This window comes from Bicyclus anynana, chromosome 13 (genome assembly GCF_947172395.1).
Source record: "Bicyclus anynana chromosome 13, ilBicAnyn1.1, whole genome shotgun sequence".
Lineage (NCBI taxonomy): Eukaryota > Metazoa > Arthropoda > Insecta > Lepidoptera > Nymphalidae > Bicyclus > Bicyclus anynana.
The window spans coordinates 15,603,226-15,621,424 of record NC_069095.1 but is presented as its reverse complement, the minus strand read 5'-3'; the positions used below and the strand labels follow the sequence as shown (position 1 = coordinate 15,621,424).

General features: G+C 34.7%; 3 protein-coding genes across 4 annotated transcripts in view; 1 reads left to right on the top strand and 2 right to left on the bottom strand.

Moving 5' to 3' along the window:
• The first annotated feature begins 491 nt into the window (after positions 1-491).
• On the top strand, positions 492-4,289 carry LOC112050889 (protein PBDC1). The gene is made up of 3 exons (XM_024089292.2): positions 492-783; positions 872-970; positions 1,714-4,289. Exons 1-3 carry the CDS (start codon positions 781-783, stop codon positions 2,101-2,103), a joined length of 492 nt encoding a protein of 163 aa, XP_023945060.1. The 5' UTR covers positions 492-780; the 3' UTR covers positions 2,104-4,289.
• Positions 4,290-4,358: 69 nt separating this feature from the next.
• On the bottom strand, positions 4,359-6,598 carry LOC112050888 (bifunctional lysine-specific demethylase and histidyl-hydroxylase NO66). Its single transcript, XM_052884946.1, has 2 exons — positions 6,404-6,598; positions 4,359-6,288 (listed from the first exon to the last, which is right to left on the bottom strand). Exon 2 carries the CDS (start codon positions 6,232-6,234, stop codon positions 4,489-4,491), a length of 1,746 nt encoding a protein of 581 aa, XP_052740906.1. The 5' UTR covers positions 6,235-6,288; positions 6,404-6,598; the 3' UTR covers positions 4,359-4,488.
• A 3,879-nt stretch (positions 6,599-10,477) lies between these two features.
• LOC112050890 (potassium channel subfamily K member 1) overlaps positions 10,478-18,199 on the bottom strand; it is a 38,091-nt gene continuing 30,369 nt past the window's right edge. For both annotated transcript variants that reach the window (XM_024089294.2, XM_024089293.2), the window contains 3 exons: positions 15,053-15,262; positions 13,762-13,950; positions 10,478-13,265 (listed from right to left, as the gene is read on the bottom strand). In XM_024089294.2, coding sequence (XP_023945062.2) covers positions 12,964-13,265; positions 13,762-13,950; positions 15,053-15,262 — 701 coding nt within the window. In that variant the 3' untranslated portion in view covers positions 10,478-12,963. The remainder of the gene's footprint in view (positions 13,266-13,761; positions 13,951-15,052; positions 15,263-18,199) is intronic.

Below are 18,199 nucleotides of genomic sequence, written 5' to 3'. Positions count from 1 at the left end.
GAAATTTTCAATCTGTTACCATCAAAGTCGAGACGCATTTACTTAAATACTTACCTACGATACCTACGAATACCTAATTAAATAAGTACTAAATTTAATAAGTGGAGAAAACAACAACGAATGGATTCACTTACGAAAGAAGTTTTTTAAACTATTATCTCCCACGTTTACCTCACATACTCGTTATCATATATCTTCACAGTAGTCGGAAATTATGTTACCGGGTAAAAGCATTTCCCTTAATATCCAAAATTGTAGACTTTGTACATTTAATTTTCAATTAAAATAAATCATTGTACATTGTACTACCGTATTGTGCCGTGTAAAGAGCTCCAAAAATCTTTGTACTCAAGTTTCGGCTCCAGCTTTAATGATAATCTATAACGTAGAGAGGCTTAAAAAATAAAGTATGGGCTCTATAGTCTATGGTATTTTGTTTGACAATCGACATCTGATTCTGCCGATTCTGCCCTTCATTTGTGGTCTGTGATTCTGCCGTGTTCGAACTTCGACATTGTTCGACTTCGACATGGTTTGTCGTCTGTGAATTGTAATTTTTGTTTTCAGAAATTCTGAACTGAAATCGGAATTTTGATTGGATGCCTGCACTGCAAGTTGCAACTGCAAGTGCTAAAGTGCAAAGCCAGGTGTAAATGTATTTTTGGTTAAAAGATTTTAATATTTCAGTCGGTGCCTATTTGTAGTTTGACACGAGTACGGCTGACTCCGGCGAAGCAATTTTTTAGTTGTATTTATCTACTTCGCATTATTCAGTGTAAAATGGCAAGTACATACAGTTATAGTAAATATTTTTGCATAGATCAGCTATTTTGTTATGTGGTCAGCGATACTATAATTATATGTATTTTAGGACGTCCTCACGAGGCCTGCCGAAGAGTTTGGTAATGATGAGACACTGGAACACCTTTGGGCCGCCAGGGCTATGGAACATAGCGACATTTACTTTAACGTAAGTTAGTTCTAGGAAATTGTTGTCCAGCTAGGTTATAGCCCGGCCGTTTCGTTTCTGACAGGTCTTGAGTGAATGAGACAAACATATTCAATTACGTTGCATCCTCCTACTCGCTGAGGACCTGTCAGAAACGCAAATTACGAGCAGCCAAGGTTTAGTAAAATAATAATCACCCTATGACTGAACTGTACTGATTGGCTTCAGCAGTTAACAAAGCTGATTTGACGGCCTTTGTGGCACAGTGGTATGTGCTGTGGATATACAACACAGAGGTCCTGGATTTGATCCCCGGCTGGGCCGATTGGGGTTTTCTTAATTAGTCTGGCTGGTGGGAGGTTTCGGCCGTGGCTACATACCACCCTACCAAAGGCAAAGACATACAGCCAAGCGATTTAGCGTTGATGCCATGTAGAAACCGAAAGGAGTGTGGATTTTCATCCTCCTCCTAACAAGATAGCCTGCTTCCATCTTAGATTGCATTATCACTTACTTCACTTGCAGGTGAGATTGTAGTCAAGGGCTAACTTGTAATGAATAAATGAAAAAAATAAGATTTTATCGAGCAACTCCACACTTGGCTTTTCTGTAAACAATGTTAAAAAGTTTATACTTAATTTACAGTTAAGTATACAGTTTCAATGTTATATAAGTGATTCCATCCTGTGTGGCAGACTACCAAGTCAAATTCACCAACAGACTCAAATAGCCATTTGACTCATAATAAACAACTATTATTTCAGGTGCTATGTTCAGTGGACACAAGGTGGCTGAGACTGACCCCTCATGATGACCTCATATACAATCACTTCAGACAAGATTTCCCCGATCTAGATGTGTCTTTCATCAAAGAGGGTGAAATCAAGAACAACACCAACAAAGCCAAGTGGCGTGTATTCTGTGAAAAGTTCAAAAACATTGTCGAGGAATACAGTTTTGGTACATTAATGCGAGCGGACACAAAGGGTGACTATTCAGAGCAAAACACAATACTGGTGCCGCGCGTGCAGTTTTATGCGATAGAAATAGCTAGGAATAGAGAAGGCTTGAACAATGAGGTCAAAAAAAATTTCAAATGTGCATCCAAGGCACACATGGAAGCTCAGAATAATGCAGCAGAAATTGCTGTCTAAAATTACTCTTCAATGTAATTTTAAGTCTTGTTTAATAGCCTTTACTTAGCCATAATTTTCTAGTTTCTTATATGACCTAAGAACCTACCATATACATGGGATGCAAGCTGGCTATATGAAGAATCTTTAAAACATTCAGTTGTCATAATTATATATTTTTATCATTAAAATAATGGTTACGATTGATTAAAAAGTTAAACTTGTATTGTCTCTATAATAATATGCTCCTAACCAATTTTTTTTCTGCTACAGCGGCCAATGTTGAGATTATACATGTACAAGAGATAATATAGTGAACAAGTGTGTGAACCCTGGACCTCATTGTCCGTACTGAACTAGCTATCCACAGGACCAATGAGGCAGTTGAAATATAGATTATTGTATACAAATAACATAGAAAGTTTTTAATAAAATTTCCAAAATGGGTTCAGTAGAGATCCAAAGATTACCACCCTACAACCTCAACCAACACATATATACTTTTTGCATAAAGTATTCACGTCCATGATAAATCCATGTCCATTTCAATAAAATCTAATTTATATATTCAGAGGCACGATTATCCGCCCACTATAATATGATGCGAGTATATTAAAGTGGGCGGATAATTGTGCCTCTGAGTATATATATATGAAAATTCAGTGTATATTTTTCGATAAGGATAATGTTCTATTGTGATGTTATTTTCTTAAAATAGTGGATCGATTTTAGTTTATATACAACTCTATCATTATACTTGATATTATAATCATTTGCTTTGCTAAGTAATGTATATTAAATATTAATCTAAGCGTTAGTATAAGGCCTCACTGCACTCTGTCAAAATTGTTTTGATTGTCATTTATTATGCTCCAAAACTTCTGACACCTTGCAAATGTCATTTAAAAATTAACTTTCCAACTCTTAAATCTATGCTTTTATTAGTGTTTTCAGGTCCACTGTGTCTAACAGGTTGTTCTAATCATAAAATAGGGGTAGCTATAAAAACGTAGCCTGCTAAAAGCTAATTTTCTATCTCAGTGTATAAGATTACTATGTCCTCTGTCAATAGTTCAATGTTTATAGTAACACGCTGTGATTGTGAAAAAGGCTGGGATTGACTTACAGAATTTGGATAATAGTTCTTATTTAGTTGCTTTCAAAACCTACTTTTATGTAAATCTTACAGTTATGTTAACTTATAAGATTTTAAATAAACTCCAGTGAGTTTTAAAGTTTTACCTAATTCATGATTTGAATTGAGTGGCAGCTTTTAATTTTTTTGTTGTCACTAAGTAACTTGGGTGCTAATTTGGCTTTATACAAATCTCCAACAAACTATAAGATTGAGCTTTCACAATGTTTATTGGGGAGTGAAAAGTGTTAACCTGACCAAAAATATCTCAGGCACAAAAATTACGCCTTCAGACAAAGCTTTTTATATTTCATAGACCTAAGATGCACACCATGAGATATATCGGTCGACAAATAGCGAAGAATAACGCCCTCTCTTTCGTCCTATACCATAACAACGAAAGATATTTTTAAAAAAGGAGATGGTTCTCAATTTGATTGGTATGGTTTTTTTTATGGGCTACTATTGTTTTATGGTTGGCTATATTATGTCATTACTCATTTTCTCTTCAAGATTATGTTGTTATCGCATGCTTCTCGTAGGATCAGAAACTTTAAGACAAAACATAAATTTTTACCATGATAACAAAAATTAAAATGTTTACATAAAAATTATCAAATAAAGGTGTTATGCAATAATTTTTTCTATTATGTAATGGAGCATGTTCACATGTATGTTTATAAAAAACATTACCCTCCTGACGCAGTCAGGTAAAAATAGCCATTTATTTTAATGAAAGATCTAATTTCAAATAATTAGGGGACTAAGTAATTGAAATTAGAGACTGGGAACCCATGATTTGATGATGTAACCCATTTAAATATATGTTTTACTTTGTCAAAACTTTCAATTTCAGTCATGTTAACCTGCCATTATACATTAGTATTACTATAAATTATAACATGCCTAATATTATAGTGTAAAAAACATTTACATACAAGATAATGAGGTCCTTGATATGGATCAGCATTTTAGAATTATTGTAATAAAATGAATGCCTAAGCATTTTAGAAAAATGGAATGAGGTGCTCAATTACTCATACATTTTTGATAATAAATTTTTTGATCAAAATTCCTGTGGTTTCCTTGAAATCTGTTATCCTGTAAAATGAAAATTTTGAATTAAATTAAACAACAAAAATTAAGTTAAACTATTATAATGCCTTTTCAAATTAGTTTAATGATTAAATCCTAATCTCAACAAAGTGAGCTTGTATGAAGTTAAGCTTCAAAATAATAACTTATTAAACAAATAATCAACAAATAACACTTTAATCATCATCTAAATTCTCCAATGGATATTCTGTCATAATTAATCCTCTACTCCACAACCCATCAGCTATTTGCAGTTTATCTGTGTCATGTGGTGTATCAAGATTTTCTACAGACACATACTCTGGATAAGCGTTTATTAGTGTTTCTATTGCAGGAGCCATGTCCTCTTCTATTTCCAAGAAGGAAAGTTCATTTCCGTGGTATTCCAAAGAGTTCTCTGCATAATAATACAGTCTAACACTTTCTTCGGAAACCATTCTTATAATATTCTTACGTAGTAATCTTATTCTAGTATCTAGGCCTATTTCTACTCTGTTTATCACTTTTCCATTTTCCACCATGACGTCAGTGTCACCATATACTGTGACAGCTTTTTCCAAGTCAGTCAGGACAGGTGGTAATGCGTCCTGTTGGAATTTCTTGCTTATTTGGTCGACAGCTTCATCAATAGGGAGGTGATCTTGAATTTTATTAAATAATTTTTTTATCACCTCCTCTATTTCTGTTTTGCGTGGCGTATTAACATCAGAATGCACTAAGCCAAAGTTTTCAAATATATCAAAAGGTAAACCCTTTCTAAGTTCAACATTCTCATTTATGGCCATCTGGAGAGCGGCAGGAATCATTTTCTCAAACAAATCAGCCCATGCATGTTTTTGATACATGCTTACTGTCACATGTAGCGAATGTTCTCCGTCTATAGTGACACCCTGATGAATATATCCTCTAGGGAAGTACAGCATATCGCCAGCTTCTAACGTCACTTCTAACAATGGTTGACCTATGTTTTCTTCTGTGAAATTTATTGATGAGGTCCTGGGCAAAACTTCAAGATCATCTCTTGGTTTATAAATACGCCAGTGCTTTTTGCCCTCTGCTTGTAAAATAAATGCTTCAATATCATCATAATGTGGTGCAAAACCTTGACTATCTGGTGGAGTTAAATAAGCATTTGCTCCAACAAAAGAATGAAAGAATTCCTGCAATGTAGCATTCAGAAGATGCAACTTTGACATATATGTCTGTGGGTTCAACAGTCTTATGCTACAGCCATTCAAGTAGAAGTCCCAAACAATGTGGGGGTGAGCTCTGCCTTCAGGGTTATGAGTTTCCCTTTTCTTGTCAACATATGATGTGATATCAATGTTTTTTGTGTACTGTATATTTTCATTCCTTAACATTGAATCTATTTTTGGTGTAGAGATTAATTCATTGTAATATTTAGGGTTTTCTCGTGAGATGTGCAGTGGCCTTTTCTCCCATATTTGGTTGAAGAAATCCTCAGGGCTGAATGGTGAGATCATCCACTTGAATACTTTCAACCCTTCCTCTGAACTGTCAGTCTGCACAGGGGTGAAATCACAGCTGCCTTCGCTCTCTGATGATGGATTGTCATATTGGAGTACTTCATTTTGTTTCTGGAAAGGAGTTTTGAATATCTGAGGTACATCTTCATCTGTGCTCTCTGAAGACTTTCTCTTCCTATCCTTCTCAATTCTACTTGGACTTTTCTTTTTAGACTTTTTTTTCTTGTGCAATTTTTTCTTCACGATGTTTTTAGATTCCTTTTTCTTAGATTGTTTACTTTTTAACTTCGATCCTAATTCTTTCATAAGGTTATCTCCGACATCGTTACTGACGATTTTGGGCGGTGGCACTGTTTTAACTTTTTTATTTTTTTTCTTTTTATGTTGATTTGAACTAGCATTGTATACTGCGAAAGCCGACACTGAAGAGTCCATATTTACTTTTTTGTAGTTTCAGTTTCACAATTTTTTTTGTAATAATTAGACGGCCTGAATTATTAAGTTGTACCTTTAAAAATTATACTACTACGAGAGGTAATATAAATATTTGTTTAGGGCTTGCGGCAAACACCATGAAACATCGCACTTTTGAGGTTATAATTACTTCTGTAGTTTGTTACAGAGCTGGGTTTCGGTGATTTGGAATAACACCGCGCAACTGGGACTTAAATCAGCTCTTCAATCATAGAAATAGTATTTTCCCTTTGCGTCTTCAAGTATTGCGTTTACTATAATTGTATTGTTGAAAATTGAAATGTTCAATGTTGGTTGATTGAAGTAGAGTAGAGAACAGAAGTTCATTCAAGATCAGTGTTGCCAGATGGGTCTTGTGAGAAGTTACCCGAAATATTAAAAAAAGTAACCTTTTTGTCTAAAAAGTAACCTTTTCACTAACTACTCTTGCTTTTTGCGTTCCACACCAAGGCTAAACCACCATTTCAGCCTCTAGGGCCTAAAGTAATTTTTTTTTTTAATATCTGTTTGTTACGAATACTAGCCAAGTTTGCCGCTACACAAGTACTAAATTACATTATACCGAAGAAGATGTTACTCTACTACTCTACTCCTAAATAGAACCATCTTATGTAAGGCCCTGATTGTTTGCCTTTTCCTCATGGAATAAGAAAAATAAAATAAAAGAGCAAGAATTTAAAAAACAATTGACGTGAATAATAATTCATACTTGATTTTTTTAAGAAATTCAATGTTACTGCAACTTACTTATTTCACAACGTCAATTGTGACATCTTCATTTATAGTGAGAATTGTGACCTTATTTTGAAGATTGAACAAAAAGGAAACACCTGTTATACAATGGGTCTGTTCAGCCCCTTGTTTAACAATCTATTCATATTTTTTACTGGAATGGTATTAAAAGTTAATAGAATGTTAGTTTAATTGACACAGAAACATCAATGAGTTCTTGAGCACTTGTCCGCATTTCTTGATTTAACCACCTTTTTATTTTAGGTACACGAAATTGTAAGTTATTTCTAAAAATTCCGAAATATCACGTAAAAGTAACCTTTTTATTAATGTAACCTAAAAGAAAATAAACTAATTTACCCTCTTTCAAAATTAATACTCCACAGCTCCGGCCCATACGCAATGTCAATAAAAATTTACAACAACCTTCCAGACCGTATACGTAATGAGGCGAAAGATATTGCTTTCAAAAAGAAATTAAGGGACTTTCTGGTCGAAAAGTGCTATTACACGGTGAATGACTACTTGAATGACAAATAAAAACAAAAAATAAAATCGGTCTCCCTATCACTCACTCGACAAAAGGCTACGCCCAAACTGGGTATCCATAACTTGCATTATGTAATAAAATGTAACTTGTAATTATTATTATTATATTGTATAATGTAATGTATGGTATTGCTTGATATTAAATAAATAAATAAATAAAAGTAACCAATGCAGTCAAAAAATCACCTAAAAGGTTACAAAAGTAACCTTCTGGCAACACTGTTCAAGATAATAAAAATTTAAACTAATTAAGTCGCTGGCAACACTACATTTTGTGTCACTAATACAAATATCTATCATTATCTTCATAGAGTAACCAATCATTATTGATAGTTTTATTACATTCGGACATTCGGACCACAGATCACTATAGATTCGGACATTCGGACGCCTGCGACTTCGTCCGCGTGGAATTCAGTATTTTACAAATCCCTCGGGAACCATGGATTTTTCCGGGATAAAAAGTAGCCTGTGTGTTAATCCATGCTATAATATATCTCAATACCAAATTTCAGCTAATTCGGTTGAGTAGTCGAGACGTGAAAGAGTAACAAACATTCATATCATTAAAATCATCAGTTTTAGCAACTCTCGGGAATCCATGGATTTTTTCGGAATAAAAAGTTCCAAATTCTAGCCAAATCGTTTCAGTAGTAGCGGCGTTAAAGAGTAACAAACATCCAAACATCCATACAAACTTTCGCGTTTATAATATTAGTAGGATTAAAATCATAGTGAAAATTCGGATAATTACCAATGAAGAAAGAGTAAGGAGGAACGGCCCTAAGCCTAAGTTGTCTATTTATACAAATGCGATGAAAATATGAACCTTAAGAGTAAAAATATGTTTGTCTCATTCTCACCTATAGTCTGTTTTTTAATTCCGTAGAATTCTGACATTTCTATTTCCGGTTCCATTTGTCAGTCACTTTTGAAATTTCAGTTGCCACAAACCTTTTTTCTGCTGTTTGTTTCATCAACCAAACTAAAAATCATTCTTAATATAAAAATTGATTTCACCTAAATTTATTACAGAATTATTTAGTACTTTAAATAAGCAAAATCTAAATAATCCACACTTTGAAGTATAATAACAATAATTTATTTTGGTGTTTTAGGAAAATATCAAAAGTGACTATAGAAAGTTTTATTTATTAATTAGCATCATTATCATCATAGTCATCCTCAATAATAGAAGTATCGTTAACATTGTCAATTAAATGGTCAATTTGGTAGTGGTGGTCCTCGCCACATGACCCTTAACCTGCTAGGCCCAACTCGATTGGGTTGAACTCGCAGTGTTAAGGGGTAAACGAATATCAGTGATACTCTGTTGTACTGCTAATTTATTTATGTTGATGATTTAATATCGAATTATAGTTTTAGATACAGGTGGGATAAAAGTAGCCCAACGGTGGTTCTAGGTAATGTACCTACAACCATTCTATTTGCAGAACCTTGCAGTATCACCCGCATAGTTTCCGTTGTCTTAGGAATAAGGAGATGAAATATATGGCCTATAGCTTCCAAACAGAAAAAGAATTTTTCATTCCAAAACTGTGATGGCGGCGATTCTAGTGTTAACAAAAAACAGCTGTCAGGTGCCTCTAAAGGATAAAGACAACAATTATTGGTGTTTATAAAGCTATGGATATATTGCATTTGAACATAAATTAAATTGAAATAAAATTTTATATAGTCGAAAATAATTTTTTTTTTTTTTTTTGAATTTTTTTTTTTTTATTGAGAAAGAATACAATAGGGAACTTAAGCTAACTTATCCTAATAACTATACAAATCATGCCCACGTGGAATGGTGGCAAGAATACTGGCTGCATTGCAAATAAAATCGCAAATAATACTACATTTTATCAAAAAGGTTTGTGAATTCTGCTGTCTACCCTGGTCTGGCTAGTTGATGATATTTTTTCCCACGTCATTTCTATCGAATTTAATATTTTGTAAATTGTGTTAGTTAAAATTAAGATAATGTTATATTTTTTTATAATTTAATTGAATCTTAGGCCTGTGTAAATTTCATTCTTAGAATCGAAAGAATAAGTTTTGTTTTAGTTCAACTTGTCGTCTTTTTTTATGGGAACTGTTTTACATATAGAAACACCGGAAACGAAAATTGAATTGTCAGAATTCTACGGAATGACTAAATGGACTATACGTTGTTTTTAAAATGTTTTAAAGGATAACATATTGTCAAACAGTTCTATGTATCTTTCAAAATCATTCATTTTATTACAAAGCTTCGCCTTGAAGCACGTAGGCGCCATTTAATCTTTAATCTGTGGGTATTACGTATAGTAACAAAGGTGGGCGGTTACAGCGCCATTTTTAAGAAATTTTTTGCTTCAGATCACGTGACCTTATTTCGTTTCCTCTTACTATTAGCTCTTTAATATGAATTACAATACTTAAATAATTTACTTATATGACATTGACTTGAATTTGTTTAAATTTCATAAATGTAAATCATCAAATCAGCTATCTTAATACCCTCAACACATGATTCAGACTTCGGGGCGAGAAAGTATTTCCAAATATATTTATTAATTTATTTATATTAAGCACTAAGTTTATACAAGTAAAATAAATTAAAAATAGCTAGATAAAAAATAAATATGAAATAATTGCTGTAGAACCGAACTGTACAACGCTGATCCTCAAGACGAATTACTCTATAGTCCATATAATGTATTCCTGCTATAGTCTATGTGCTGATCACACTATTGTATATTTTCAAGTATTGCTATACTTGTTATAAAATTCCCTTAATCGAATATTATAAACTAATAATATGATAATATTATCAATGTAGCGGTATACGAAGCGACAACACATAAATAAAAGGTGACTTTTATTATTAAATAAATTAGACTAAAAGGACTGAGGCTGAATAAAAATCCAAACAAATAATTCGTTTTCTTTTAATTAAGAATTGCATCAGATACATTTATTACATTCATAATATGCATGTTTTACCATCATAGGCATTCCGTGTTTTATCGACAGAATATATATTGTTGTATACGCTAGTGTCTAATATAATAATTATTATGAAGATATAAATATGGTCTACTTACAATTTATTTTATATGTTCATTGATATATTTATGATGTAGGTGTAATTAAAATAATTAGCAGTGTAGACCTACAATGACAATTTATTGACTACTATTTGTAGGTTGTTATATTTCCCTGTAAATTATTGCTGAATATTGTATAAGAATTTCAAGAAAGGCTTAAAAGAATTATCTTGTTTTAATTTTTAGTTATAGTTATGAAAAAAAGCAGTAGGTATTTATTCAGGTATATTGATCAGTTAATATAGTAAATAATAATATTAAATATGTAATTACGTATTATAAATGATAAATACAATGTTTGAAAGATATGTAACATATAAATATATTTTTTTATTTACAAATACCTAAATTATATACTATTAAAATTTTTCATAATAATTAAAAACAATATTCAGCAAATTGACTGTTACTGTTAAATATGTATTTACTATAGCATGAAGTAAGTTTCTCTCTATTTAAATAAAATTATTACAATATTTTAATTCTATAGCTAATGTATCAATTGCTTTTAAGCGATATTGTCATATTTTTATGTATAGGATATACACTACGTTTGGTTTGTAAATAGATTTTGAACAAAAATATGTAAAATGCAGTAAAACTAAATGATCAACCAAAGTAACAGTCACAGCCAGATTTTCAAAATGATTAGGTATATGTATTTTATTTTTGTGTATTGAAATAGCTAACATACTCGTAGGTATATTCTTAGTATACATTTTTATTTTCTAAGTAGTAAATTCTGTAAATCTAAACTGTTATTTATATAATTATATTTTTACCATGTCTAACATAATTTAAATTTGTGTTAAATATTTTTGATTGCTAATTTACACAAGATAATTTTATCTAATAAACATCGAAAACATTAACATGAATTACATGTTTAACATATTGTAGACATATTTTATGTGTTTCTAAAATTAATATAATATTATTTGACGAAACCACAAATAGCAAAATAAATATTTGCCTAGTAGGTATATCTATAAATTATAACAGATTGACTGACGTATCAACGTTTAACCCACATTACTGTTGCTAGCACGAGATTTGCATAGGTACAATTTCCTTTCACTCAGTGGATTAACTGAATAAAATAATAGGATTTAATAAAAGGTACATTTTTATTAAATCCTATTATTAGGATTTAATAAAAAAAGTACTTTTTTCAGATTGATTCTAATTTGATATGCCGCCAATTTAAACAACGTTGATGTAAACCTATAAAGTATGTACCTACGTAATGTGCAGAGGGACATGATCTTCAGTCTATTTGTGTTAAATTTAGTCTATAAAATTGATAATATTTTTTTATTATATACTCTTTTCAATAGAAATTTATATATTGAAATAGAAAAGTGAGAAAATTTGAAAACCCCTCAGTCTTTTAACGAACTAAGTTCGATTTATATACTTAACAAAACTTCTTTAATAGTGCAAAAAAAATGCAAGGCTTTCTCAAGAAAATATTTTAGGACGGTTGACAAAGAATAGAATGACAAGTGCAATATTATTTTCAGCATATTACATTTATAGAACGATTTAAATAATCTGAGAACAATTAACGAATGCGTTTATTTATCTATAATAAGTATTAGCGGACGCCCGCGACTTCGTATGCATGAAATTCTGTTTTGTTTAGAAATACATACTGACAGACAGTTTTGGTGTCGTGTAAATAGCTATAAGCACCTAAAACACAGTTATTTTGAAATCACAGACAGACACTTTAATTATATAAATGTATTGATTCTTTCTATTAGAAAATATTTTTTGTTTTTTATTTATTTTTCATTCAAAGTAAAAAAAAAAGTTAATGAAAACAAAGTATTTCAATTCATATATATCCACAATTTTATTACATGCAAATTATTAGTTTTTATTCACATCAATTCCAGTCCTACATATTATTAGGGTGTACATTGTACTTATAGAAAACTAAGTTTTGAAATAAATAACCACAATGCTAGGGCGTTCACTACACAGTTACATAATATAATTGAATTTAACGTTGTTAGGTACTTAAATTTATAAACTACTGTAACCGAAATAATGTTAGTAGACATATATTGGTAAATATTATCGATAGGTATATATTTTTTAATTTCTACTTTAATATTTCTAGACACCCTGAACTTATGACATGTCTATAAAAACCCAGACGTCACATCAATTCGTACATATATTTTTTTTAATTTACAAAGCAAATACGAATGTTGGCCGACAATAGTTACTGCAAGTTACTGCGTTTACTAAGTTGGAACGTAGTTGATAGAAATAACCATGGTGGTCAATGTTTTGAATATGTTTAGTGTACCCGAATATCCCTAGCATGGACTGGTGTAGTGTCTTCAGGGCTCGGGCTGTCATCCAAATGTGGTCTGATGTGGACAACTGAGCGGCGTTGGTCGTGGTGGTGGTAGTCGTCCCTCATCACTAGTCCGCCGATGCCGTAGCCAGGGCCCATCACTCCGGAGCCGCTCAAACGCATCTTTTCCGGATCCTCGTCAAGTTTCATTGAAGAAAAAACAGTGCTGAGATTCAATTGAGGGATGTCGTAGAAAACCGTTAAGGTCAACATCAAGAAGGTTAGCCCGACAATTAGGTAAACTGAAATTGAAGAAGCAAGACAATTGTTAATATTTTAATTTAGTTTCAGCTTGTGCATTACATTGGAATTACCCGAAATTTTAGTAAAAAACAAATGCTGGTAACACCGGCAAAAAGTAGTTTAGATAATCTATGTGCTTACATTATTTATCTCAGAGGAATTATTTTTTTCTAATTGAAATTCAAAAAACTAAATGAGACAAAGGCACACGTTCCCAATTGTTTAATTAGTGTAGATAATGGAAAATTAGAAAATCAATACCACACCTATGTGTGTGAAACAAATCGAATGAGGTCTCATATTACTTTATCCTATTGTATGCAAACAAACAATCAAATTTTTCCTCTCTACAATATATTATAGATATATGTACGTATTTTTATTCGCGGTAAGTAATATTTAACACTGTTTCCAAGATGTTAGGTTAGGTTAGGTTAGGTGTACTGTCTAGTGTGCCATTCAAATGGGTTGATATTTGATAATAATGCAACTTACAAGTGGCAGCAACTTTGTACAGCGGTCGGTAGGGCTGGCCGGGGTAGTCGCCAGGGATGTAGTCGCCCAGGCCGATGGTGGTGAGAGAGATGAAGCAGTAGTAGAATGAGTCCAGGTAGTCCCACTCGGGTTCCAATGCGTCGAAGGCGGCCGCCGGGAGAAGTAAGAAGAATACCACCAGGAATGTTACTGCGGGGTAATAATGAAATAGTGTTAATACAATGCTCTACTCTACTTGGATCTACTGGCATCGATCGATGACATACAATGCTCTACTCTACTTGGATCTACTAGCATAAACCGATGACAAACAGTTTTTTTCTTTACAATTTAGCCCTTGACTACAATCTCACTTGATGGTAAGGAAGCAATCTAAGATGGAAGCGGGCTGACTTTGTAGGAGTGTGAAAATCCACACCCCTTTTGGTTTCTACACGACATGGTACCGGATCCGGATCCACAGAATACATATAACGGAACGCTAAATCGCTTGGCGGTACCTACGTCTTTGCCGGAAGTGCGGTAGCCAGCGAGACGCCAAAGATACTGTTGCCAATACAATAGTCCCTAATATAGTGCTAGTCGATCGTTAGTTTGTGGAAAGTCGAAATGGAAAACTTATCAAAACACATGGACCATCAAGATTACTGGTTGTATGAACTGCTGAATTAACGGCTAATATTTTGCTAGCCGTTTAACTCAATGGTCTTATACTTATAGCAAAAAGATTGGAGCAACAAATCTTTATTTAAGTACGCCTACGAATGGAACTTCTAAATTCCTGTCGTGTTTCCTATATTCTTACCTAGACATCTATACGACAAGGGTGAATAGACATCTTCTAGGTAAACGCTTACCACCCTAGGCCACAATTACACTTACCACCAGATAAGCTTGGTCAAGCGCGAGTGTATTTTAATATGAAAAAAAAAGGTTTAGCTTGTCTCTTGGATGAGGGGTCTGATATAGAAAGCAAGATTGTAGTGTGTAAGTGAGGAAACGTCGAAATTTCTAACTGTTGCGAAGCCGACATTCCAGTATTTTGGACCTCAACGCTAGCGGACGCCCGGGGCTCCGTTGCTGGCGTTTAACAATCTCGCAATAACCCTAATTATGTTATAAAAAGTAGCCTGTATGTAAATCCGGGGTGTAATTTAGCTCCATTCCAAAATTCGTCCAAATTCATTCAGTAGTTTATGCGTGAAAGAGTAATATCCATACAAACTTTCGCGTTTTTAACATTAATAGGAAGATATTATTAGTATCGAATATATTTCTGGTAGAACTTCACCTATGATCATGAGATGCACGAGGCGTATAGTGAAGGGGCGGTACAGGTGCCCGAGCGCCGCGTTGAGGGAGCGCAGCAATGCTGTGGCGGGCAGCAGCAGGCGCTCCACCAGCGCGGACAGCAGCACCAGCGTCAGCGGGATGCCCAGCAGGGCGTACACCATGCAGAACAGCTTGCCCGGCTTCGACAGCGGCGTCACGTGGCCGTAGCCTGCGAAACAACGTTATGTAGTCGAGTAAGACTACGCTGACTGTGAAGTCGGGACAACAATGTAGAAATAAATTATTTAAAAATTACCCCCCATAAGTGCCCCCATATTCAAATTCTACCTAATCACGATAAATCCCTGTATTTCAGTCACTAAAATTTATATGTGTACCAAATTTCAACTGGATTGGTCCAGTACATTAGGAGAAAACAGGCAGACCTTAAAATGTGCGCGAGGCGGATTATAAGGGTTCCAATAAAATGAAAAAAAATTGTGTTTTTATGGGTTTCACCGGCTTCACCTCGCTGCTTGTAAAGACCCATTCTGGATTTATTATTTTATTTTGTGTTTCCAAGTATGTCATTATTAAGGTGGACCCACACAGCACAGCGCACTGGCGGAGAACCGACACCGGTTATTACAAGAAAACGATTATTGTGTTGCGACAGCCGCAAACAAAGCCGGGTTTTTTTTTTGTATTTTTTTTTATTCTTTACAAGTTAGCTCTTGACTACAATCTCACCTGATGGTAAGTGATGATGGAGTCTAAGATGGAAGCGGGCTAACTTGTTAGGAGGAGGATGAAAAATCCACACCCCTTTCGGTTTCTACACGGCATCGTACCGGAACGCTAAATCGCTTGGCGGTAAGTCTTTGCCGGTAGGGTGGTAACTAGCCACGGCCGAAGCCTCCCACCAGCCAGACGTGGACTAATTAAGAAAATCTCAAACTGCCCAGCCGGGGATCGAAGCCAGGACCTCCGTTTTGTAAATCCACCGCGCATACCACTGCGCCACGGAGGCCGTCATCCGTCGGGTCGCCGAACTGTGTGGATCCTCTTTCAGGGTATAATTAATTTTATGTTAAATATGATCTTTTTGTTTCGTAACACGTATCCTAAATCACAACCCAAGAAATCCCTAGGGAGCCGTTGCCTTCGTCAATCTTAATTAGTATTAGATATTATATGTATCAGAGACGGATCGCCACGTGTATCGGGTCATGTCTCTTGAATTTAAATAAAATTACTCCGTTAGTGCGGCGCCTCGTCTTACATAGAAATATCTGTGGCATATAACACAACTAGCGGACGCCCGAGACTTCGTCCGCGTGGAATTTAGTTTTTCACAAATCCCTCGAAAACCATGGATTTCTCCGGGATAAAAAGTAGTCTATGTGTTAATCCAGGCTATAATATATCTCAATACCAAATTTCAGCTAATTCGGTTCAGTAGTTGAGGCATGAAAGAGTAACAAACATTCATATCATCAAAATCATCAGTCTTCGCAAATCTCGGGAAACCATGGATTTTTCGGGATAAAAAGTCGCCTATGTGTTAATCCAGAGTAAAATCTATTTCCATTTCAAATTTCAGCCTAATCGCTTCAGTAGTAGCGGCGTTAAAGAGTAACAAACATTCAAACATCCATACAAACTTTCGCGTTTATAATATTAGTAGGATCCGTTCTGGCGCCGCACCGGACTTGCAACCACCGAGACGAGGCGGGGAGGGGCGAATGCGACGTCGGAGCGGCACCGCTCAGTTGTTTATGCGTCACTTTATTAAAAGACTATCCAACACTGCTACGGCGCTGCTGTGACATAACAATGTTGCGGCGCAGCACCGCTCGTCTGCCCGCTGATACGGCGAAAGCTTTGCGATGCGACGCAACACATAAAAATCAAAATCAAAATCCTTTATTTCAAGTAGGCTCAGCACTTTTGACACGTCAGTTGACTATTTGTAAAGATTCTACCACCGGTTCGGAAGGCAGGTTCTGCTGAGAAGAAACCGGCAAGAAACTCAACAGTTGCTCTTTAAAAAAAAACATACAATAATATTATAATTACAATTGATGACAACATTTCTAATGTCTTATAGTTTTACTTCCTGTGTGAAGGTTGAAGCTGATCCAACGACCTCCAAGCAACTTTATCATTAAGGAACTCATCAATGTTGTAGTAACCTCGACTAAGCAAATGTTTTTAACACATTGCTTAAAGCTATGCATTGACAGGTCCATCACAGTCTTGGGGATCTTATTATAGAAGAGTACAGTACACCCAAACCTACAAAAGATCTTTTTACTCTTTGGAGACGATATGCAGATATAACTAACTTATGCCCGTGTCTAGTAAGACGTGTTCCTCTCCTTCTCTCCTTTTCGTTTGTACAAATTAATATTTTGTCTTACATAGACTATACCTACTGTTATATATATATTGACAGGCTACTGTTAGTATATCTATTTCTTTTTCTTTAAAAATCATCGTGTGCCCCCGCTCTTATATTGCTAACTTCGGTTGAGTTCACTCAGTGGCGTAGCTAGGCGTGGCTGAAGTGGGCCCTTGCCCACGACCTCGCGCTATAAGAGGCATTGCAGAGCTAACATGGATATCTATATGTAAAATAATTTTCAAAATCGGTTCATAGATCCAGAGAGAGTGCCTTTACATCCTGACAGACTCACAGAGTTTACCTAACACTTTTTAATATTAGTATAGACTAAAGTGCTTTTCAGGTATAGTCTGACAAGTCCGTTGATGACGCTCCCATGATATGCGGGCGATGGGGGGAAAAACTACGCGGGTGTGAAAATGGGGAATGCGGGGAAGTGAGGTGCATCAGTCGTGGGTTTTTCATTAATCGCTACACGCCCCCCGGCCCGCGCGGACCATCGGGAGTGTTAAGAACGAAGTTGCCAAGCTATAGCATGGGTACGGTGACAGTCGCCTGTATGACGTTCATAATCCGTACTATTATCGTGAATCGCGGCAAACTTTCAAGAGTGAAATGAACTGTCACCCGCACTATCCTTCATGAAACGATCTGTAGCAGACGCCCCGCGGGTTTTACCGCATAGTATTGCGGGGATAAAATATAGCCTATGTTATATATATCTATTGGCAATAGATTTTTTTAAATCAATTCAGTAAC

Excerpts from the sequence above, each read along its gene's own strand:
- LOC112050889 (XM_024089292.2), top strand. Across the intron at positions 971-1,713 it reads ATAGCGACATTTACTTTAAC|GTGCTATGTTCAGTGGACAC; the intron begins GTAAGTTAGTTC and ends CTATTATTTCAG.
- LOC112050888 (XM_052884946.1), bottom strand. The coding sequence starts at position 6,234 with ATGGACTCTTCAGTGTCGGCTTTCGCAGTATACAATGCTAGTTCAAAT.